This window comes from Macrobrachium nipponense, chromosome 3 (assembly GCF_015104395.2).
Source record: "Macrobrachium nipponense isolate FS-2020 chromosome 3, ASM1510439v2, whole genome shotgun sequence".
NCBI classification, from domain to species: Eukaryota; Metazoa; Arthropoda; class Malacostraca; order Decapoda; family Palaemonidae; genus Macrobrachium; species Macrobrachium nipponense.
In genome coordinates, this window is record NC_087202.1 from 52,001,725 (window position 1) to 52,026,724 (window position 25,000).

General features: G+C 35.8%; 2 protein-coding genes across 5 annotated transcripts in view; one reads left to right on the plus strand and one right to left on the minus strand.

Annotated features, from left to right (window-relative positions):
- The window catches only part of LOC135221774 (proton channel OtopLc-like), a 294,159-nt gene that overhangs the window by 236,790 nt on the left and 32,369 nt on the right, over positions 1–25,000 (minus strand). For 2 of the 4 annotated variants that reach the window (XM_064259600.1, XM_064259593.1), the window contains exon 1: positions 1,449–1,540. The exons of 1 other annotated variant lie outside the window; for it this stretch is intronic. In XM_064259600.1, coding sequence (XP_064115670.1) covers positions 1,449–1,468 — 20 coding nt within the window. In that variant the 5' untranslated portion in view covers positions 1,469–1,540. Of the gene's footprint in view, positions 1–1,448; positions 1,541–25,000 lie in introns of those variants that run through there. One more of the 4 variants, XM_064259598.1, reaches the window with a different exon arrangement.
- Positions 10,655–25,000, plus strand: part of LOC135221775 (caspase-1-like) — a 232,076-nt gene continuing 217,730 nt past the window's right edge. The window contains exon 1 of the mRNA XM_064259604.1: positions 10,655–10,799. The gene's annotated coding sequence lies outside the window, so the exon portion shown is untranslated. The remainder of the gene's footprint in view (positions 10,800–25,000) is intronic.

Genomic DNA, 25,000 nt, shown 5'->3' on the forward strand with positions numbered 1-25,000 from the left:
AAATTTTATTTAAATTCTGTCTTCTTGGCGTTGTCATGTCTGCAGATAGGTAAAGTACATTGGCAATAAGTAACAAAATTCTGGAATACTTATAGTGAATCCTGATATGTAGAGATAAGAAACAGTTTTAGCTATGATTTTATACAAACTTCGAAATCAATAGCGCGACTCAACATTTTCTGGAGGTAGTCTTTTGTCGCTTTGAAAAATAAGTGAGAAAAACCGATGCGTAATAGGAAACGACCGCACCGACCATTCAGTGGAAAATATTTAAATTCTGTCTTGGCGTTGTCATCTGCAGATAGGTAAAGTACATTGGCAATAAGTAACAAAATTCTGGAATACTTATAGTGAATCCTGATATGTAGAAAGATAAGAACAGTTTTAGCTAGTGATTTTATACCAAACTTCGAAATCAAATAGCGCGACTCAACATTTTCTGGAGGTAGTATATTTCCGTCTTTTTTATATGGCACTCGAGATTAAGGACTTCACTGTTGATGTCACGGTAAAATCATCACTAGTTTTTTTGTTTGTTCGTATGCTTTAATTGTTTTTTATTCCATGTCCTTGGCACTCTTCGCTACGTCTCTTCAAGTACTGGCCTTTTTTTTCCATCCGCACTGTCTCATGTTTCTATGCAAATGAGTACTTGTCTCTGAGGTGAACTGTATCAGCACCGCTTCTTCCAGCACGAAATACTTTTATGAACTTTTCCACTGTTCATAATTCAGATGTACAGTCTTTCACATCAGACGTTTTTGTTTAATCCGCATCTGTTTTTCTCTCCGGCTTTTTTCAGTTTTTTCATAGTCTCGCATTACGATCATAATTAGATATTCACTGTGGCGCATTTTTTCTATCATATCACTTCTCATTTCTTCCTATTCATCATCTTTTATAAATCACTAAATACTGTACAAAACCATCGTCTGCGCACAAAAAAAATTTGGTACGGTCCTTGGTTGGTGAAGTGGGTCCGTGGAGGTGGTGGGGAGGGTGTTTGCGGGATTCTGGGAGTTGGAAGGGCATTCAGGGTACCAGGGAGGGGATAAGTAGGTCTCTAGGAATTGAATGGAGGGTGGGGATGGGGGGGAGAGGGCCGGGGGCGTTGCATCTTGAGGGTTGTCTCGCCACTGGCTCTAGTGAGTTTCACTTTTATGATCAAGGCGTATTTGTTTTTCTCTCGCACAGAAACAGAAGCACTTACAATTTTTTCGGAGTCCCGCGTTTGTTCGTAAATCCACGGCACTGGCGTAATGATCCTTTCACGAGCTGTTTTCCACAAACACAGGATTGATTAAACTTTCACATGCACAAAATAAACTTTTCACTCTGCGGATTCAAAGATTTTCTCTGGGTTGTTGCTGATCTTACGTGAATGCGACTTTAACTAAGAATATCTTTTTAAATTGCTCTTTTAGTATCACAAACGCATTTTTCCTTACCTGTTCGGATGGAGGTACATTATGGTAGACGGGGGATCTAGGTGAGTTCCGGGCGGCTACCAGCTAGGCACTGACACTTGCAAGACGCCCAAGCGACCCAGACCCATCGGAGAGCCAATCCCGCCCACCCCCGCCGCCCCGACCTCCATTCAAGGTCGGCCATGCTACTACACACTCACACTCACATACACATAGCTCTGCTCCCTCTCTTATGACCCAAGGTGACCCGCCCCCGAGACCACGCGACCACACCCATTTGACCTCTCCCCGATAGTTTTTTCCCCTTTCCAAATTAAAATATGACGAAAATTCTTACTACGGCTTCCATTTTAGTATCCTGGTACATTGAGGTCACTGGCGATGTTGATCAAAGAAAACCTGAAACAAAAATAATTGGAAAGGAAGCCAGTGAAAAATGGCCGGCTATATGGGACAGAGGCAAATCCCTTAAGACCAATCGACCACTCACCTGCAAGCAATGTTTTCCTCAGGCGACTTGGTGGCACTTCGAGACCTGTGGCACCCCAAGCACGCACTCTTCGCAACCCGTCTCTGCGCGACACACTGTAGTTGCAGAGGCAGTGGTCCTCGACGACCAATTCCAATAGCAACCCCTCCTGTTGCGACCAATCCCCTGGGCTTGACATTTTCCCTTAATTTGCCTCGGACTTTTTTTTTTTCCTTTTATACCCATCACGTACAGCGTGCTCTCTCTCTCTCTCTCTCTCTCTCTCTCTCTCTCTCTCTCTCTCTCTCTCTCTCTTTATATATATATATATATATATATATATATATATATATATATATATATATATATATATATATATACATAAGGGCCGGAGCTGGAGCTCAAAGAAGATATATTCCGAAGGAAGTAGTAGGGAAAGGCATCCTCATCTTTCAAAAGTTTATTAATGCCGACCTTTCGCGACGAATTCCAGGTCGCATTTTCAAGGCTAAAAATATATATAAGTTTACGAACATTAATACTTGATCTAATTTAATTTATATTAAAAATGTCATGGCAACAGCTCTCAATACAGTAAAAAGTTAAAAGGTAAAAGTTAAAAGTTAAAAGTTAAAAGTTAAAAGTTAAAATTGAACAGAACCTCCAAAGTCAGACATATTAAAAGTACAGGACTTCACTAAAATTTCAGAAACACCTACCTATACAAAAGAAAGAGTAAAACTGACACAATATAGGTAAAAATACAGTGAGGCAGACCAGCTGCCCAAACTAGGCTATGAACAATTTTACAGAGGACGTTTGGGTATTTAACGACGGTACAGTCTTTTTAATAATGATAGATTCTAAAATTGTCAGGTTGTTGTTGTTCCGCAGTTGGCCCAAGATAGAAAAATCCTTGCTGTCAATATATGTTTTACATGTTTTTGAGTGATTCCGTATATTGGATTGCTCTGGATTTGATAACCTACTACCTGTTCTATGGCTTATGCCCCTGTGGGAATCAATTCGAACCTTCAACAGCCTCCTCGTGCATCCCACGTATGTCCCGTGATCACATCTCGGGAAAGTATATTTATATACGACGCTGGACGAAAGCAGAGGACTGAGTCGATCTTTGACTCTAAACAGCGATCCAATGGTTAAGGGATTTTTGGGGATAATTTTCAAGTCCACAGCCGGAAACATCTTTTGAATAGTGGATGTGCATGTTCTCCTAAAGGTATCATCATGCAAGAAAGGGAAACTTGCAAACATCTTTAGTCTCGATACAGTAGATACCGGTGTTGAATGCACCATTTTCTCTGTCAGCAGTTTGTTTAGAGATCTGAAAAAAAGTCGTGAAGGAAAACAATTATTATTAAAATATTTCACCAGAAAGGATATTTCGTCGTGAAAGCTTATCCAGTTTGATGAGTGAGTATAAGCTCTATGGAGGAGGGTTAAAATAGAGTTCCGTTTAAAATTAAAGAAACACGAACTATAAAAATTCATTCCCAAACCAGTAAATGTGTTTTTTCTATACACACCTGTGTAAAAGCCTGAGTCATCTCTGGAAACAATAAGATCAAGGAAGGGAAGCCTGTTATTTACCTCTTTCTCCATAGTAAACCTTATGTTTGGATGTTGTCGGTTGACGAACTCCAGAAAGGACTCTGCAAGGCATTCATAACGAAACAAGGCGAACGTGTCGTCAACGAATCTCCGATAAAATAGGGGAAGGAACCTAATGGGACATTCATCCATTATACGCTCCTCCAGGGAGCACATAAAGATGTTAGCAAAAATTGGACCCAATGGTGATCCCATGGCCATCCCTTCAGTCTGCTTATATAAAATGCCATTGAAAACAAAGGGCGTGTCCAGCACGGCCAGTTCTAAAAGTTGTTTAAAAAACGCTCTACTAAAATTATTAAAGATTGCATCTTGATCAGGAAAAAGTTTGTCTAATATTATTTCAATAGTTTCTCCTACCGGGACGTTAGTAAACAAGGATTCAACGTCTAAGCTTACCATATATAAATCTGAGTCCTGTCTGAGAATGTCCTCTTTGAACTTGGTGGAATTGGTTATCAAAAGATTGTATTTTGTTAAGGGCTCTAACAAGGGAAAAAACACATTTACTGGTTTGGGAATGAATTTTTATAGTTCGTGTTTCTTTAATTTTAAACGGAACTCTATTTTAACCCTCCTCCATAGAGCTTATACTCACTCATCAAACTGGATAAGCTTTCACGACGAAATATCCTTTCTGGTGAAATATTTTAATAATAATTGTTTTCCTTCACGACTTTTTTTCAGATCTCTAAACAAACTGCTGACAGAGAAAATGGTGCATTCAACACCGGTATCTACTGTATCGAGACTAAAGATGTTTGCAAGTTTCCCTTTCTTGCATGATGATACCTTTAGGAGAACATGCACATCCACTATTCAAAAGATGTTTCCGGCTGTGGACTTGAAAATTATCCCCAAAAATCCCTTAACCATTGGATCGCTGTTTAGAGTCAAAGATCGACTCAGTCCTCTGCTTTCGTCCAGCGTCGTATATAAATATACTTTCCCGAGATGTGATCACGGGACATACGTGGGATGCACGAGGAGGCTGTTGAAGGTTCGAATTGATTCCCACAGGGGCATAAGCCATAGAACAGGTAGTAGGTTATCAAATCCAGAGCAATCCAATATACGGAATCACTCAAAAACATGTAAAACATATATTGACAGCAAGGATTTTTCTATCTTGGGCCAACTGCGGAACAACAACAACCTGACAATTTTAGAATCTATCATTATTAAAAAGACTGTACCGTCGTTAAATACCCAAACGTCCTCTGTAAAATTGTTCATAGCCTAGTTTGGGCAGCTGGTCTGCCTCACTGTATTTTTACCTATATTGTGTCAGTTTTACTCTTTCTTTTGTATAGGTAGGTGTTTCTGAAATTTTAGTGAAGTCCTGTACTTTTAATATGTCTGACTTTGGAGGTTCTGTTCAATTTTAAACTTTTAACTTTTAACTTTTAAAACTTTTAACTTTTACCTTTTACCTTTAACCTTTTAATTTATTTTAACTTTTTACTGTATTGAGAGCTGTTTTGCCATGACTTTTTAATATAAATTAAATTAGATCAAGTATTAATGTTCGTAAACTTATATATATTTTTAGCCTTGAAAATGCGACCTGGAATTCGTCGCGAAACGTCGGCATTAATAAACTGTTGAAAGATGAGGATGCCTTTCCCTATACTCTTGGCCTTCGGAATATATATATATATAATATATATATATATATATATATGTATATATATAGTATATATATATATATATATATATATATATATATATATATATATGACTGGTAAAAATGTTCTGTAACAACAGAATTCCATCTAATAAAAGGAGCCCATAAAAAACACCCAAAATATAGAGAAAAAAAGTACTATATTTCAGAGACTGCTGTCTCCCTCTTCAGGTAGATGAATGAGAAAAGTTTACAGAAAAGGTGGTATTTATTCAACCGCCTTTCCAGGATTCTTCACTCACTTCCAGAAGTCAAGCCAATTTTTCGCAAGTTTGAGAAAGAGCTGATCAGACTACACCGGCTGAAAAACCAAAAACACTTTTTAGAAGAATGCCTCAAAGAACAAGTACTACCAAAAATTGTACGGATTCGGGAGATGGACTCTGCAATCGGACCCCTTCCCTCTCTCACACAAGATTTTCCTGGAGGAAAGAATCACCGATACAAAAAACGACATCTTCGTACTACGCAGAGTGATATATGGAACCCAGTCTAATCTTCGCCTCCTCACTACGGACCACATATACAGGTATCTGATTTCATTCTGTTCCGACATTGCTGCCTATAATAGCGTGACTCATTCCAACAGACTTCTACGCAAGTTAAATAACCTAATAGACAATAGTGCATGGAATAATCTTGAGCAACAAGACAAAGTTTTAAACTTATCCAACACCCCCCTTACTGTAAATCAACATTTAGTTTTAAATTTAGGCTTATCCTTTGCCCTTATGCCAGACCGCAAAAACAACCTAGACTTCATAGTGGCTTTTGATAAATTCATATCTGACAAAAACTACAACCGTGAAGAGATATGTTTAAAAGGAGTGTTACTAAATGCTTTAACTGACTTACATAAGAAATATCCTGTTCCCCGCAGATTCATGATAGCCATCCACTCGCTAAAAAAGTTAGATGTTATGATAAGTAGATCCGACAAAGACGGCAAAATCGTAATAATGGACAAAATCAACCAGCTCCTTAGCGACACAAACACATACGAAAAACTGACGAAAAATCCCCTCCAAAACGTTCCCACAGAATTTTTTCGGAAAGTAAGATTAATTGGCAAAGACAAAAAGAGTATTGAACTATTAGAGAAATTTAAAGTAATTAATCCTAAATTACCCTATTTTTATGGCCTTCCCAAAACTCACAAAGACAATCTTCCATTCAGACCCATCGTTTCATGTGCCGGTGCTTTCAATTACAAAATTTCTAAATGGTTAGCTGGCCTCCTTTCCCCCTTTTTAGGCACTTTTTCTCCCAGTCACATTAAACATTCGGAAGATTTTTGTCACAAATTCAGAGAAGCACATATACCACTTCACAACATAAAACTTTTAAGCCTTGACGTAGATTCCCTGTTCACTAAAGTACCAGTACAGGACGTTCTTCAGTTTTTAAGGGTAAAATTATCCCCCTATTCAGATCATTTCCCATTGGCGCTTGACAAAATAATAAAGCTAGTTGAATTATGTGCATCTAATAACGTATTTTCATTCGGGGAATCATTCTACAAGCAAAAATTCGGGTGTAGTATGGGTAGTCCTTTAAGTCCTGTTCTAGCCAATCTGTACATGGAATACTTTGAAACTACAGTAATAAATGCAATAAAACCCAAAAACATGCTGTGGATGAGATACGTGGATGATATCCTAACATTTTGGGATAATAGGTGGGGCAATTTCAATGAATTCCTCTCGAAATTAAACACATTAGTGCCCAGCATCAAAGATAGGTGTCGCTAGTAACTTGTTCTTAAGAGCCTTACGAATTTGTTCCCCAGAATTCCTGGAAAAAGAATTTGAACTAATTCGCAAGCAACTTTCGTCTTTAAAATACCCTGACCATATAATTGAGAAAGCAATTCACAAAGCAAACGTAATTTTCTACCGACCCCCTAAAGACAAGACCAGAGATACACCCAACAATAAAATAATAATTCCCCACCTGGACACGATTAAGAGAATAACCAACCCCCTGGGAAAATCGAACCCTTTTGTATTTACTTACCCAAACACCTTAGCCAAATCCCTGATTAACGTCCAACAAAAGACATCTCCAAAGGACTCTGGGGTATACGAAATCCCATGCCAGGACTGTGACCAATCTTACATCGGATTTACAGGTAAATCCCTTCCCCAGAGATTAATACAACACAAACGGTCAGTTAGGTATGGACAACAGAACTCGGCTATTTTCAACCATATAAACGAACATAACCATAGAATAAACTGGAATTTGTCACGTGTAATTTATAGCAGCAACTGCCGGTACAAGAGTCAAATGATGGAATCGGCCTTAATAAAAAATAAAAGAGAGGCAGGTAATGAACATCTCAAAAGGAGCATGGATTTCGGACACGATCGACAACGTCTTCATTCAACCAACCCTTAAGAAGATTAAAGGAAGATTATCAGCGGGGGTGACTTAAAATGGCTTGTTTGTGGATGGACCTCTTGGTATAAATACCACCTTTTCTGTAAACTTTTCTCATTCATCTACCTGAAGAGGGAGACAGCAGTCTCTGAAATATAGTGTGTGTGTGTAGAAGTAAACACACACGTGTATATATATATATATATATATATATATATATATATATATATATACTATATATATATATATATATATATATGCATATGGAAGTAAACACACACGTATATATATCAATATATGTTTATTGACTTGTACTATATTTATCTGGTTATATATTCATATACATGAATATATTCAGAAAAACATCCTACTGAGCATACATACATATGTATGTATGTGTGTAAACTTTTGGTATAACAGTGAAATCACGAATATATCAAATATTTCCAGGAAAAGTTTCGTATCTGTTTTCATGCAATGCACTAAAAAGGTATCTATTTACGATGTCCTCTCTCTCTCTCTCTCTCTCTCTCTCTAAGTATTGTAAACAAAAAGTGGTAAACGCGACAATTCACATTTGTCCTTATCTTGACTCACTAAGAGAGACCTTACAGACCTTACAGACCTTACAGTTCGTTCGGGTTGCCCCAGGTCCCTCAGTGTGAGGCACCTCTAATGTCTACCAGAGAGTTGCTAGTACATCTTCCGGTATATTTTGCATCTTCCAATCTTGGATGGTCTGGGATGCAGTTTAGATATTTGTCGAGCTTATTCTTAAACACATCTACGCTCACTCCTGATATATTCCTCAGATGAGCTGGCAACGCATTGAATAGACGCTGCATTATCGATGCTGGTGCGTAGTGGATTAATGTCCTGTGTGCTTTCCTTATTTTTCCTGGTATTGTTTTGGGCACTATTAATCTACCTCTGCTTGCTCTTTCTGATATTTTTAGTTCCATGATATTTTCTGTTATTCCTTCTATCTGTTTCCATGCCTGAATTATCATGTAGCGTTCTCTTCTCCTTTCTAGACTATATAATTTTAATGATTGTAGTCTTTCCCAGTAGTCAAGGTCCTTAACTTCTTCTATTCTAGCTGTAAAGGACCTTTGTACACTCTCTATTTGTGCAATATCCTTTTGATAGTGTGGGTACCATATCATATTGCAATATTCAAGTGGACTACGAACATATGTTTTATAAAGCATAATCATGTGTTCAGCTTTCTTGTTTGAAGTGCCGTAACAACATTCCCATTTTTGCTTTACATTTTGCCAAAAGAATTGCTATTTGATCATTGCATAACATGTTCCTATTCATCATCACACCAAGGTCTTTAACTGCTTCCTTATTTGTGATTGTCTCATTATTAGGTCCCCTATATGCATATAGCTTTCCTTCTCTGTCTCCATAATTTATTGATTCAAATTTATCAGAGTTAAATACCATCCTATTTTCCTCTGCCCAATCATATCTTTGTTAAGGTCTCTTTGTAGAGCGTTCCTATCTTCATCACAAGTAATTTCTCTACTTATTCTTGTGTCATCAGCGAAACTACTCACTACCGAATCCTTAACATTACTGTCTATGTCTTCAATCATAATAACAAACAGTATTGCAGTTAACACCGTACCTTGTGGCACACCGGATATTACCTTGGTTTCATCCGATTTCTCATCGTTTGCAATAACTATCTGTTTTCTGTTGTGTAAAAGTTCTTTTAACCATCTTCATACTTTATCTACGATATTGTGTTTTCTAATTTTCTTTGCTAATATATTATGGTCTACTTTGTCAAAAGCTTTTGCAAAGTCTAGATAAACCACATCTGTTTCATTTCCGCTTTTCATATTTTTGAATATGTTCTCACGGTGGATTAACAGTTGGGTTTGTGTACTTTTTCCGGGTACGAAACCCGTGTTGTCCCTATATTAAACAAATTATTTTTTATTAAATGTTTCATAATATTTTTCTTCATTACCCTTTCATACACTTTCATAATATGTGATGTTAGACTCACAGGCCTATAATTACTTGCCTCAAGTCTTGATCCACTTTTGAAAGTAGGGGTGATATATGCTAATTTGTGCTCATCATAAATCTTGCCTGTATCTACACTTTGTCTTAATAATATTGCAGGTGGCTTTGCGATAGAATGAACTACTTTCTTTAAGAAAATAGCAGGGATTCCATCAGGCCCTGCAGCAGCTCCATTTTTAATTTCATTAATTGCCTGCACAATATCAGATTCATTAATTTCTATGTCAGCTAAATATTCACTATTTTCGTCCCTTACTTCTATATCATTATCTTCATTATTTATTCTAGGGGTGAATTCTCTCTTATATCGTTCTGCCAGTATGTTGCAAATATCCTTTTTTTCATTCGTTAATCTCTTTCAATTCTCAGAGGGCCTATTTCTATTCTTCTTTTATTCATCTTCTTCGCATTTGAGTATAATAGTTTGGGGTTTTGCTTGATATTTAATAGGGTTTTTTCTTCCAATTCCCGTTTTTCATTTTCTTTTGATTGTATAATCTTTTGTTCTGCATTTTCTATCTTACTTTTTAGTTCTATAACTTTCCATGCATTTTTTTCTTTTGCAAGACCTTTTTTCCACTTTCTGATTTTCTGGAACAAGATCCTTCTGTCTCTTGGTATGCATGAATGATGTTTACTTTTCTTCTTCGGTATATATTTATCCACTATTTTCTCTAATATTTTATATAATATCTCCGTATTTACCCTTATGTCATCGCTTACGAAAATGTTATCCCAATCTTTGTTTAATTCTTCATTTATTTCTGACCATTTTATATTTTTACTGTAGAAGTTGTATTTTCCATATCCTTCCCACTTTTTCATTTCTTGCTTATCTCTGTTTTCACTTGCTTTGGAATGAACTGTTAATTCTATGACATTATGGTCTGAAATACTCGCATTATAAACTATTATTTCTTTAACATAATTCATCTCGTTCACAAATACTAGGTTCTAAAGTATTTCCTGTTACTTTGGCAGTGTGAGTAGAGAGAGCAGAGAGAGAGAGAGAGCGGATGGGGGTGGATATAGCGATATTGGCCCTTACCTGCCGGACCAGCTGTACAGGTAATCGCTCCCTTAGCAGGTGCAAGGTCAAGATGCCTGGGAAAAAATTCCCCTGACTATATCCGAGTTCTCGGCGGGATCCTTTGTACCGGTAAGTAATTGGGGCTTGTAGTCTCTTTGTAAACGTTGGAAATTGAGAAGTTTATCAAAGATATCCAGCTAAGACGTAATGAAAGTATTTCAGCGTGATTTGGAATATATAATATATATATATATATATATATATATATATATATATACATATATATCTATATATATATCTATCTGATATTATATTATATATATATTATATATATATAGATATATATACGATATCTTTAATATCTGTATAATATAATATATATATAATAATAATATATATATATATATAAATAAATTAGTTTCCGGTCCACTGTCCGATCCTCCTGATTTCGTTCCCCGTCCTACTGGACGGTGGTTCGATCCCATGGGGGTACGAAATTATTATCAACTAAAAAATTCCCCCTCGGTACATATATGAAAATATATCAATTCCGAGGTAGAGCGAATATGATATTAAAGGACATTTGTAGCTCGAATGATTTATATGAATCACGGTGATGTGATAAATATTCATAATAAGGCTGCGTGGGTCAAACGCTCGAATCGGCTACCATGGTGGAGGGGGTTCCATATCGATTCTAATTACAAATACAACGAGATCGACGTTGATTTGAAATGGTCAGAATCGATATAAACCTTTAGCCTCTCTTGATAGCCGTTTCGGTAGTGTCACTGTCCGATCCTGATTTCGTTCCCCGTCCTACTGGACGGTGGTTCGATCCCATGGGGGTACGAAATTATCATCAACTAAAAAATTCCCCCTCGGTACATATATGAAAATATATCAATTCCGAGGTAGAGCGAATATGATATTAAAGGACATTTGTAGCTCGAATGATTTATATGAATCACGGTGATGTGATAAATATTCATATATATATGTATGTATGTATGTACGTATGTATATAAACGCCCACTTTCTCTGATTGCACAGGGAGTTCCTAATGATTTACGTTTGTATGCATAAGTGTTTAGAGGTCTTTTGTGCGCGAAAGATTGCTAATTGGACAGTCTGTCTTTTTCTGTTGTCCTGATGGTACATTTTGCACTGTACCAATCATTGGTGCTGCCGTGACTACAGCATCGTCTCTTCTTCGTTAAACCACCGGGTGTGCGGTGTTTCAACTCACGAAGTCGGGATTCGGAACTCCACCTCCATTGTGATATAGATCAGTGTATCCCGTTTGTTTCGTGTAACGCCAAGAGGACATTCCCATGGCTAATAGATTTTGGTTTTGACTTGGAGTGGCGTGCATTTCGTACCGAATGTATCGTTATGCGGCTCTTTTTTCGCGGGTATTTTGGTTGATAGTTCCCAGGAGGATCGCTTGTGGGTCTCGTGTTTCTTCAGCCTTGAGAGTATCGAACGGTCAATCTTCGTTTCTTCCTTTTTTATCCCAATCATATTTCGTAGGTACCATATCATACGTAAACCATCTCAGGGCATTGTGGCTTACTTAAACCATCCTTTGGTGCTTCATCACATCACAGCCGTCATAGGCCGATGCCTGTCTAAATCATCCTATATCAAAAAGCATCCTAGGACGCTGTACTATCTCTATTCCCTTTTGCCAGTGCATTTATTTATCCTGTTTCGTTTATGCTTTTATTCTAATTGAAAGGTGCTCCTTTCCGAATGCTGTCCTTGGTCAGATTTTCAAAGAAACCATTACTCGATCGTCTGTGTCGGTTTGGGAACCTTGCAGTTTGTTCTAAATCGTTTAGCAAAATTCTCCAGTGATGCTAGATAAACTTAAAAGTTCAAGTTCATTTGCTGAGAGAAAGACTTAGATTTTTTTTTTCTTTTTGTAAGAAATTGTCGTTTGGAATGTTACCCTCGATGATGAATGAGCGGGTACAAAACGACTTGACAAGGCAAAAGGTATTTCACCCTCACCCTGCCCTTGTCTTTAGGTTTCTTGCTTAGCCTGAGGCCACAAGGCCTTAATCATACGGGGAGAGAGAGAGAGAGAGAGAGAGCAGCCACTTCGAGTCCTGTTTTCACACACCCACAACTCCAAGAATCTAGAATCGAGAAAAAAAGGCATTTAAAAAACTAGTCCTTATTTTTAATGGCCATGTGAAGCCACGTGATCAGTTTCTACTTAACACTGTCAAAACAAGTTTTTAAAGCTAAGTCCTATGCGAAGAAAGCGTTCAATTTTCAGATGTTTATTCTTTTTAGCATCAGCTTCCTCGTTGAATTTGTGCCACGTTCAGCTGTAGTGATTTTTTATATAGTTTTTTCCCGTAAACAGTTAATTAAACTGCTCAGACTCCTATTTCTAAGTTAGGCACAAGTTTGACTTGGTTCCGTTTAATTCACAGTCATAAGATATTTTTTATACAGAGATGTTAGTCATGCCACTGTTAGAGTTATTACTTTCGTACTTTTGAATAGTGAAGGCGAATGGATTATTTTGGCATGGTATGCTTTGCATTCTCATTCTATTTTTCTTTCTTTGAGGTCCCTTTATATTTTGAATAAATTTACCTTAATTAACCTCTCTCAATATTCAGTTTCATTCATATTTTACTGATTCTTTAAATCGTATTTTTTCTTATTTCTTTTTATATTTTATTACATTAATAATCGTAAGATGACTGAGTTTTGTCCATATTTTTCAATAATTTTTCATGATGCTCTCCATTTTCATTTCGTTATTGACTGTTGGTTGAAATATGGCTATTGAAGAATAGCCTGATAGACACGAATACGCAATGAATGAAAACCTATGGTCTAGAGAGGGGAAAGAAAGATTAGTAGAAGGATTTCTTCTAAAATTAATCAAATTTTGGGGATAAATATTAAGCACAAGAAAGCGAGGCAAATATTGGGGATGAATACATAAATTAATTTGTAAAATATTCGTTCCCTGTTTTAAGGAGTTGTCAGTAACGAAATAAAAATTGAAAGAATCTTGAAAATTAATACAGAATACAAACAAAACTCAGCAAACAGTTTGTAACTTATTTTCTTACTTTTTCGCTAGTTTTCACTTCTAAGTTAAGCTTAGTCTTCATGGGAAGTGAAAGTGAATGCTCCATAATATACATGAAACGTGGTTGTAATCCTCTATTTCTCATAGGTAGTCTTATCATTCATTGGCTGCCTTAGCTTCGCAAATAAGATTTATTCAATTCAGAAATCTCCCTGCTTTTATTTTGGTTTGCAGAAAATTTCGGGGTTTTTTAACGTTTAGTTTCGTTGACCCTGTAATTCTCCATCTCAAATTATCATAATGTCTCATATGAAGAAAATTAAAGTTGTTTATTTCAACTTGATTTTGCGTAAGATTTCCTTCGTATTCTTTTGCATTATGATACCCAAAATGGACATTTTAGAAACCAGTAATTTATCTTGAAATCAGTCTTCAGCATTTAAATTCTGTATTTTCAAACTAAATTTATTATACCACCAAATCTCTGAAATGTTTCAATAAATTTCGCTCTGCTTGAAATAGCTTTTAACCCTTTGATATGAAAATTCGAAATACTTTATATTACAGCAAACCATTCACAATATTCTCCAGGTCAGTTACATATCTTTGTTCCGCGCGGCTTATTAAAAGTCGATTGGTCCAGCGATTACACCCCTTTTCGCACGCTTCGCTAAGCACTCAGTGGTTCGGGGAGAGGGGATAGTAATCACCGGATTGGGATATGTGGTTGTAAAGTGAATTCATTGCTCATCGAAGAGACCAATTTCGAACAAATTGAGGAATAATCATGACTTTCTTTTTGCTTTTGAATATCCATACACGTAGTTCGTGACTGTAGCAGGTATAGTGTGAAGCAGTCATGTCATTTAAATTGCTTTTATTAACGGATACTCGGTTTATATGTCCAAGACTAAAGAAACAGTCGTCGTTCATGAGTAGTCTTGCTGGGAACCCACTGACTGTCAAGAAGGTACGCTCTCTCTCTCTCTCTCTCTCTCTCTCTCTCTCTCCTCTCTCTCTCCTCTCTCTCTCTAATATGCATGAAATTTAATTTAGACTTAGCAGTATTATTAAAAGTTCAATAGAAATATGGAAAGGAAATTAGAAACAGATTTTGAAAAATATTATTGCACATAAATATCCTTCCCCTTGCCTTTAACTCTGCCGAAAATCATCATAAATCCAAAGAAAAGAAGACAACAGACAGAAATTTTATGGAGATTCGTATTCATGTCAATGGATTTATCTTGTGAAAGTTCAAACAATATCTTTTTTTTTGTAATTTGTACTTTTGTTGTAGGAGTTCAAGAGATGCAAATGTTGCATCCGCTTGGAATTATTACATACTTGCGATTAATAATAATAATAATAATAATTATTATTATTATTATTATTATTATTTTGTGTGTGTGTGTGTGTGTGTGTGTGTGTGTGTGTGCTCTATCACAGTCCTCCAATTCGACTGGGTGGTATTTATAGTGTGAGTTCCGGGTTGCATCCTGCCTCCATAGGAGTCCATCACTTTTCTTACTATGTGCGCCGTTTCTAGGATCACACTCTTCTGCATGAGTCCTGGAGCTGCTTCAGCCTCTAGTAATTCTAGATTCCTTTTCAGGGATCTTGGGATCGTGCCTAGTGTTCCTATGATTATGGGTACAATTTCCACTGGCATATCCCATATCCTTCTTTTTATTTCTTATTTTCAGGTCTTGATTACTTATCCATTTTTTTTTTCCCTCTGCTTTCTCTTCAACTCTGGTGTCCCATGGTATTGCGACATCAATGAGTGATACTTTCTTCTTGATTTTGTCAATCAACGTCACGTCTGGTCTATTTGCACGTATTACCCTATCTGTTCTGATACCATAGTCCCAGAGGATCTTTGCCTGATCGTTTTCTATCACTCCTTCAGGTTGGTGCTCGTACCACTTATTACTGCAAGGTAGCTGATGTTTCTTGCACAGGCTCCAGTGGAGAGCTTTTGCCACTGAATCATGCCTCTTTTTGTACTGGTTCTGTGCAAGTGCCGGACATTCGCTTGCTATGTGGTTTATGGTTTCATTTTTCGTATTGCACTTCCTACATATGGGAGATGTTATTTCCGTCTATCATTCTTTGAACATATCTGGTTCTTAGGGCCAGATCTTTTGATTATTATTATTATTATTATTATTATTATTATTATTATTATTATTATTATTATTATTATTATTACAGTCATCCAATTCGACTGGGTGGTTTTTATAGTGTGGAGTTCCGGATTGCATCTTGCCTCTATAGGAGTCCATCACTTTTCTCACAATGTGCGCTGCTTCTAGTACCACACTTCTGCATGGGTCCTGGAGCTACTTCAGCATCTAGGTTTTCCAGGTTCCTTTTCAAGGATCTTGGGATCGTGCCTAGTGTGCCCATGATTACGGGTACAATTTATAGTGGTATGTCCCATGTCCTTCTTATTTCTATTTTCAGGTCTTGATACTTAGCAGTTTTTTCTTTCTTCCTCATCTCCTCTTGTGGCCCTTGGTATTGCGAAATCAATGAGTAATATATACAGATTCCGTGCAATTGCTGGAAATTCGCTTGCTGTGTGGTTTATGGTCTCATTTTCATATTGGACTTCCTGCATATGGGTGAGATATTGTTTCCATCTGTTGTTCTTTGGACGTATCTGGTTCTTAGGACCTGATCTTTTGCCGCTGTTAGCATTCCCTCTTGAGTTCTCCCGTCTGTAGCCATTGCCATGTTTCATCTCTAGCCAGTGTACTTTCCGTGTATTGGTTTGTTGTGCCATTCCCCCATTCTGTTTGTCATTTTCCCGTCTGTATATCTCTGGGTCTTTGCTACTTTTATCAGTCCATCTTCCTATGCATTCCTTAGCCATTCATCTTCACTGGTTTCCAAATATTGCTCCAGTGCTCTGCTCTCTATGTTGACACAATCCTCTATGCTTAGTAGCCCTCTTCCCCTTCCTTTCGTGTTATGTATAGTCTATGCGTATTTGCTCTTGGGTTTAGTGCTTTGTGTATTGTCATGAGCTTCCTTAGTTTTCTTGTCTATGCCGCGGAGTTCAGCCTTTGTCCACTCCACTACTCTTACATTATCTGATTACTGGTACGTTGAGTTTTGACTTGAGTATCACCATATGTCTCTGCATATATTCTTTACTGATCGTGTCCTTCATCTCCAGGTGTTTTATATCCTCTGCATCTATTATTGCCAGGTATTTGTATCCTGTCTCATCTATTTGTTTGATGCTATTCCCATCTGGTAGCTTTATCCCTTCAGTCCTTGTCACTTTCCCTTTTTGTATTATTATTATGATATTAATTAAGTACTTATGGCTTCAGATTATGCTGGAATCACCAGTCGGTTTATACTAAATTAAATCAGTGTAATCTTTAACGAATGTCGATTCGAACGACATGTCACATAGGAGTTTAGTGAACATATATTCCATAAGAAAGGAAGGAGTTTGGGGAGTTATTCATTCCTCTTACTTGGCACGAACCTCGTGACTCGGTAAGCCATCATTTCAAAGTGTGCCATTCGTGTTTGTCACAGCTTCCATATAAGATTTAACAACTTGCATGATACACACACACGCGCGCTTGCATATATATATATATATATATATATATATATATATAATATATATATATATATATATATACATACATATATATGTATATATATATATATATAGAATATATATATATATGTATATTATATATATATATATATATATATATATATATATATATATGTATATATATGTGTGTATGTATATATATAATCATAAATGTCCATGTGTATATAAATAAAGACAACATCCACGAAGGAAAGAGAAACGATGGAGGTCCATGAGGCCTTTCCACTTCTAGTCCTTTACTTAGTAGACTGAAGAAATATGAAAATAAGTTTACAAAGAAAGCTTGTATAAATGGCAAATTAGGATGACAAAGGAAAAAAATATATACTTGGAATCCAACACAATTTAAGAATTAGTAGACCCATAAAAACAGAAGCTGGGACAAGACAATTAAAAGATTGCACAAAAACAGGTGATTGGCCTCCAAAATATGTTATAACAATAGACATTTATGCAAGTTGAACATTTTTACAAAAAAATATTAAACATACGAATACATTGAAAAAATATATATAAGGTAACTAATTTGTAAGTAAGTCAGTGATCTTATCTTTTAGGTCAGGGATGTCCAGACTTATGGACTCAGTGATCTACTCTAAAGACTGAAACTATTACGATCTACGTTTGCATTGAATGTACCAATATTTTAATTAGTAATATAGTTTTCGTGATACTTTTTTTTAATATCTGAGTATTTTGGTTTTAAAGACCATAGCTTTTAATTAGGATGCGATTTTGTTAGACTGGGATCAAAGTTGATATCTAAGGGAATTTTTTCAAATGCAGGGGTCCAAATCGTACACTCAGTGCTAAGGTTAAAATTACAACCAGAAGCAATGTGTATAATAGCAGATTCTAAAAGATTTCTTGAAGAGAAGTCTTTCACTCTAGCAATCACTGAACTTTCAATCCAATTTATCTTGTGAGAGTTTTCACCTAAAAAAATGAATATAGCATTGGATGTTTGCCCAGTTTTGAGAGGATACTTATGTTGTTTAATTCGTACCTGTAAATACTTGCTAGATTGGCCGATATAAAAAGAGGGGGAGTCCAAACATTGAGTTTTGTAAATTATGTTGTTTTCTTTAGGGCTATTTTTTATTAGCACACCTTTTAATGTGTTATTATATGAAAAAACGAGGTTGACATAAATGATTTTAAGAATGATTTTATGTTTTCAAAACTACTAAAGGAAGGCAACTAATAATGTTCTTACAGGTTTCTTTCTCCATGTTATTTTCACTATAAAACTTTTTTCGGACTTTATTATAACAAATCTAGTACATGTGAAGGATAATACAAATCTGTGCCTATTTCTCTTATGTATTCGATTTATTAATCCAATTACTAGGGACTGACAATGCACAATGCTCATAAAAACATTGAAGAAAAAATTGCTATTAAGGTGATGGCCTGAATAGAAATGGAAGTAAGTTAAGTTGTTGGTTAGTTTTCTATAAATACTGACTTTCCATTAAAATTATTCTCTAGGTATTTTACTGATCCGTACAAGTAAGGTAACGTGGGAAATTTTACTGACAACTGACTTAATACGTAGTTCTTTTTTATCTTAAGACTTTTTTTCACTGTGCTATTTAAATTTTTTATGACTTGAGCAAGGGGATTTTTATTTTAGTATTTTGTGTCGTATCTTCATCCAGTAGGGCTTGTATACATGAAATGTTGTCAGTTTTATCTAAAATTACAGTACTATTCGACTTATCAGTTCAGTTTTATCTAAAATTACAGTACTATTCGACTTATCAGCTCAGTTTTATCTAAAATTACAGTACTATTCGACTTATCAGCTTTTTGTGATGTGTATTGTATTGATAATTTCGTTAAGGCTGCTTTACTTCAATAATTTTGTATGATATGAATTCATCACTCACTCCTAGTCTTTGTATGTACACGTGTATACTCTCTCTCTCTCTCTCTCTCTCTCTCTCTCTCTCTCAGGCTTTTTTTATTTCAACCCACATGGAGGCCATACCTTTCGCTGTAGAGCATTGGCCCTGAAAACCACTTAGCACGGATCCCCAAATTTTCTTGAATGGGGGTTACGACTACCGTCACTTTTTGCTGTGGCTTCACCTCTGAATTTAGGGACAAAAAATAATTCATTATTCCGGTATGGTAACTTGCGAACCTACTTAAGTTTGAGCCTCAAAATCCTGCAGATGTATACCATGCCCAAGACCCACTAAGACAGGTTGACCAGACAGGGGATTAATGATGAATCACCTGGCCACGCTCTACAAGCAATTCCCTATACGAACCCATTACCCCAGTGGTACCATCCAGATCGATTTATTCTGTCCCGAATAGCCTGAAAACGATACCCTTGATCAGTTCCTTAGGGAGACTTAAAAGTTCCCATGACTTCAACCATTTAATATCGAACTTTACGCTGATGTCATGGCAGTTAATAATCTTCTAGAAGGGATTATTTTATGTAATAAGACTTGCAGTCCTCCAGGCCCTAAAACAATTGATTTCGAACTTACTGCTGTTGCCAATTTTGCTGCTGTCATGCCTGTAAATAGAACTTTAAATGTTTTTTTTTCATGGTAAGTGGAGAATTGATAGTATTCGAAATGTATAAGATTTTATGGTGTGAAATTAATTTATCTTATATAGAAACGCTAGTTGCTTGTGTATTTATATATATATATATATATATATATATATATATATATATATATATATATATATATATATATATATATAGATATATATTTTTATATATATATATATATATATATATATTTATATATATATATAATATTATATATATATATATATATATATATATATATAGATATATATATATATATATATATATATATATATATATATATATATATGTCTGTGTGTGTATGTGTGCGTGTGTACAAATTCTGTGACACTTATCCTCTTTATAGGTAATTAAATAGTTTAAATGACAATTTTCATTAAAGCAGTTCATTTTTCTGTTTTCAAAGTTGTTAATTTTAAATACTTGCATGATCAGTATCTCTGTTCAAAGCTATGTTCTTCATATATCATCCCGTTCACTCTACAAAATAAAAAAATCCGTATGTATTCCAAAGAATGTAGAGTACATGTGTTCCTGCCGCACTTTTATCGTAATTCACAATTCGCAGTTTGCTGGAAGAATTGGTCTCTCTCTCTCTCTCTCTCTCTCTCTCTCTCTCTCTCTTCTCTCTCTCTCTCTCTGTAATTAAAACAACCTCTGTTATCCCGAAATATCTTTCATGGTATGAAGAGAGAAATATTCAAACGAGTCTTACTGTACTTGATTGTCAGGATCCCCCCAGAATTAGTGAAAGACTTCGGAACAAACATAACACGTACACTTCAGTTCCTTTTTAGTATCTTTCACTCCCACCCTAGTAGAAAATTATATAAGTAAGTTGAAAGATAATTATGAACACTTCTGAATAAGAATAAAATTTAATAAGTGAAGGAGAAAATAACGAAAATGAAGTGGGAAGATTAAATGAGGCGAGAAATTTAGTGACAGTAGTGATGATGGAGTTGAATAGACGGGTGTCTCAGCAATAATGAATTGTTGAAAATAACTAAGAAATACCCCGAGCAAAAGATAGCCCATAAAAATTGCTGAAATGTAAACAAGTCTTCACATATCAGCATCAATATGTTGAATATTTCCATTTTATTCGCTGGAAGTCACTTATCCGAGTTAGCGATAAAAGCACTATAGCTCGGCTAAATTCATTCCTCCTTTTTGTCTAGTAATGAAATATCCATATACCTTTATTGTATCAGTGCAAATAAAGTAACTTTGTGCTCAGCTCTCAAATCTCATGCATTGAATATATAATACTTTCCGTTAGCAAACAAAAATCTTTGACTTAATCACTAATTTGTGTTAGTAAGCAGTGTTCTTAAATATGTAATTGCCATAATATATGAATTAATATTCTTGGATAACACTTAACAAGGAGTTAATTCATGTTATTTTATACATACAAAATATCCTCATTCTTGTATATGTAAAGTTTCATTTGAAATTATATACATACATATTGCCAATTATTGTATTTATATATCAGTTTAGGTAGTAATCAAAAGAAAAATGTTAGAAATAATTTTTGAGGAATGTACTTTTACTTGTCTTTTACATCAGGAAGACATTTTACCTGTCATTACACCTGGGCAATTAGCATAAAACTTCCTGCGAAAGAGAAAACTGTTCACCCCAAAGAATTCGATGCATTTCAACATCGAAGCCTAATTATATCAACTGCTAGTTCAGTATTTATTTCTTGGTTTAATGAAGCAGTTACAGAGTTCTTTTGTCCCTAACGAACGTGACCTAGGCTGTTTATGAGGCGTTTAATTACCTTTTGTAAATACCGTATCTATTTTTTTCCAACTCCAAACGAATGTTAAGTCTTTACCAAGTTAAATACTTCTGTTAAACAGAGTTAACGTCGTGTCTCTTGGATATGCAGCATTTTCTTTTGCCAGCACGTATGATATGCGCATTGACAGAGCTGACACAACAAACGGGCAAATAAATGAGGGAAGACTATAAATATTTTTAGTCTTCTTCTGCGTGTTCTCTTCATGTAACTACGATTCTGGTAGCTTGCTGTGCGTCAAAACATGATAATGTTGACAGATAACAATGAAAGAATGATAGAGAACGATAGTGGAAATCGAACGTTATGAGAGTGAGTTATTATTGTCAAGAAATCTTTTAGTAATAAAAGCTCATAGAAGTCTCTCTCTCTCTCTCTCTCTCTCTCTCTCTCTCTCTCTCTCTCTCTCTCTCATGTTTATTGTTATTCAAATCAAGTACTATAACAAGAAACCACAGTGGATGTATACTGATATGAAGGGGGATGATTATTGTCGACAAACTTACTATACTGAGAAATCAGTTGTGTCTCTCTCTCTCTCTCTCTCTCTCTCTCTCTCTCTCTCTCTCTCTCTCTCTCGCAAGGTCTGTAAGTAAGCTCTATTGTTTATCGAAACAAGCATTATTAAGGACAAACCACAGTGGATGTAGCACGGAGGGGAATGGTATGGTTGTTGTCAACAAACTTAGCGTACTGGGAAGTTATTGAAATCTCTCTCTCTCTCTCTCTCTCTCTCTCTCTCTCTCTCTCTCTCTCTCTCTCTCTCTCTCGCCGTATAGACGTTGTTTTATTTCTTTCCGAGCCAAATATGAGATTTCATCATACGCTACTAAACGCGCGTGGATTCCCTTGCTCCCGTAAGTTCTAGTTTCGCTCACAGAAAATGCTCCTCCATCTCTAAAAGAAAAAAGAAAGAAACGAACAAAGGCTTCCCATTTCACCATAAACGTTCTCTGCCGCTTTGTCTAGCACCGACCAGACGGCCTAACCTTGGCTTGGGTATCGGTCATCCTAAGTGGTTTAACATAATTTTTGGAAGGGGATATTATATATATAAAAGTTGGATTCAATGGGGATCATATCCTGGGTAATGCACCTAAGGAGCCATTTGCCGAGCAGGGCATGCAGTAAACCCCTAAAAGGGATCCGAAGGAGAAAGTTTTATCGTAAGGGGAGTTGACCGTCCTTGCTGTTTCAAGACTATTACAGGACCCCTCCCCGACGAATAAGAAACAGAATAAAGAAACAAATTCAAGGCATGACTTATATTGTGTGAATCCAATGACTTCCTCCACATCACTTTCCTCAGCTAATTGAATTTTTCTTCTCCCGACACGTGTCTAAAAATTTACGGAGGAAAATCGATACCAGAATTAATATTTGTACATGTAGAAACTTTAAAGTCATTAAACTCTGTGCGCAATGTGTGGATAAAAATAAGCGTTACGCAGTTTCGTACATTAATTTACTTCATTTATTCACACAGATATATATATATATATATATATATATATATATATATATAATATTATATTATATTAATATTATATTATATTATTATATATATATATCATATATATATATATATCTATGATATATAATATATGATATTGAGAGACAGAAACGAATTTTAGAATATATTGTGGTTCCTATATTTTCTTTCTTTCCTAATGAGCTGAATTGAATTAAGAAAGCAATAAATATTTATATATATATATATAGATATATATATATATATATATATATATATATATATATATATATATTACGATTTTTCCTTTCCGTTTACTTTTGCCTGGACTATTCTAACTTAAAAAGCAGGACTTTTCCAAAGTCTCAATTTCTACATCATATTTATTATTTTCAAGCAAATACTTCTATGTATTCGATATCCCGTATAATATATTTACCATTCAGTGTAATCTAGGTAATCACTAGAATTATGTGTGGAACTGAAAGGAATTACGACTTTGCGTGTGGGTTGTTAAACTGTTCTGCAAATAATAATAATAATAAATAAATAAATAAAAAATATTGCTTCGGATGATTTACAGTCCATGAGACCCCTTGATATTTCTCAAGTAAATTGGATGGCCAACCTAGTATATCAGTACGTGCTGATCGGATATTCTTGAATGTAGTCGTAAGACTTTACGACTATTTCAAGTGCATTGTGCCGTATGAATTATGACAAGAACCTGCCTCCCTCTCCCCTAACTCACCATAGAGGCGGCATCCTAAAGGGAAGTGTTCTTTCCAGATGGCGCCTCAGATAATCGTGAAATCCAATTGCGAATTGAAAACGCCGGTGATGACTAACTGCACCGAACGCAGCCAACCGTTAAGAATATGGACGAAGAGAGTGGGTCGCGAGTGCCTTGGCCAAGGAAACGTCCGCTGTAATTCATTTTGAAGATCAACTGACCTGTTAAAAGTGCTGATTCGTATTCATTAATGAACTGTAGTACATTGCTATGTTTGCGTAGTGTTCTGTATCGCATGATAATGGAAGAAAGATAAGCTTCTTTAGTTGTATATTACTGTTTCAAGTTACTGGCAGATTTTAAGCATTACGGTCGGGTTTCTAGTAAATCAATTTTATTGATTCCTTCCGGCTGAGAGTTATGGAAAGTTCTCAGTCTAGTAGAGCTTTGTTTTTGACTGATATATATATATATATATATATATATATATATTATATATATATATATATATATATATTATATGTATATATATGCATATGTAATGTGTGTGCGCCCATGCATGCGTGCGTGTATGCGCCATTCCCATTTTCTTTATGGTATTGATGAGTGTGTTAGCAATATTTGATGATACGGTTTAGGAAGTCAGCGGCTTTCCTGACAAGGGCAGCATATCATCAGATTGCAAATGGCAACAGTAAACTACTGGACCTTTCACTCACTTGTCAAGGCACAAATACAATTAGCCCACGAACCTTTTCTTGTGGGTTTAAATTCTTTTGGAAAGGTTAGCGCTGTCAATACGCTTCTCCGCTGCACGGGTATATGGGCCTTTTGCGGGGAAATTGAAGGTTTCGGTGGGAATGGATGACGGATCCAATGATGATGATGGTGTATTATGTTCGAGAGAAAAATAGCTGGTATAAGGAATTTGTTTGAAGAACGGAAATAACGGGTCATTTATTTAGTGCTTTGGGTCCGTTTATTCAAACATGTATTACTTTTTACCTGATGTATTAAAAGCTGCA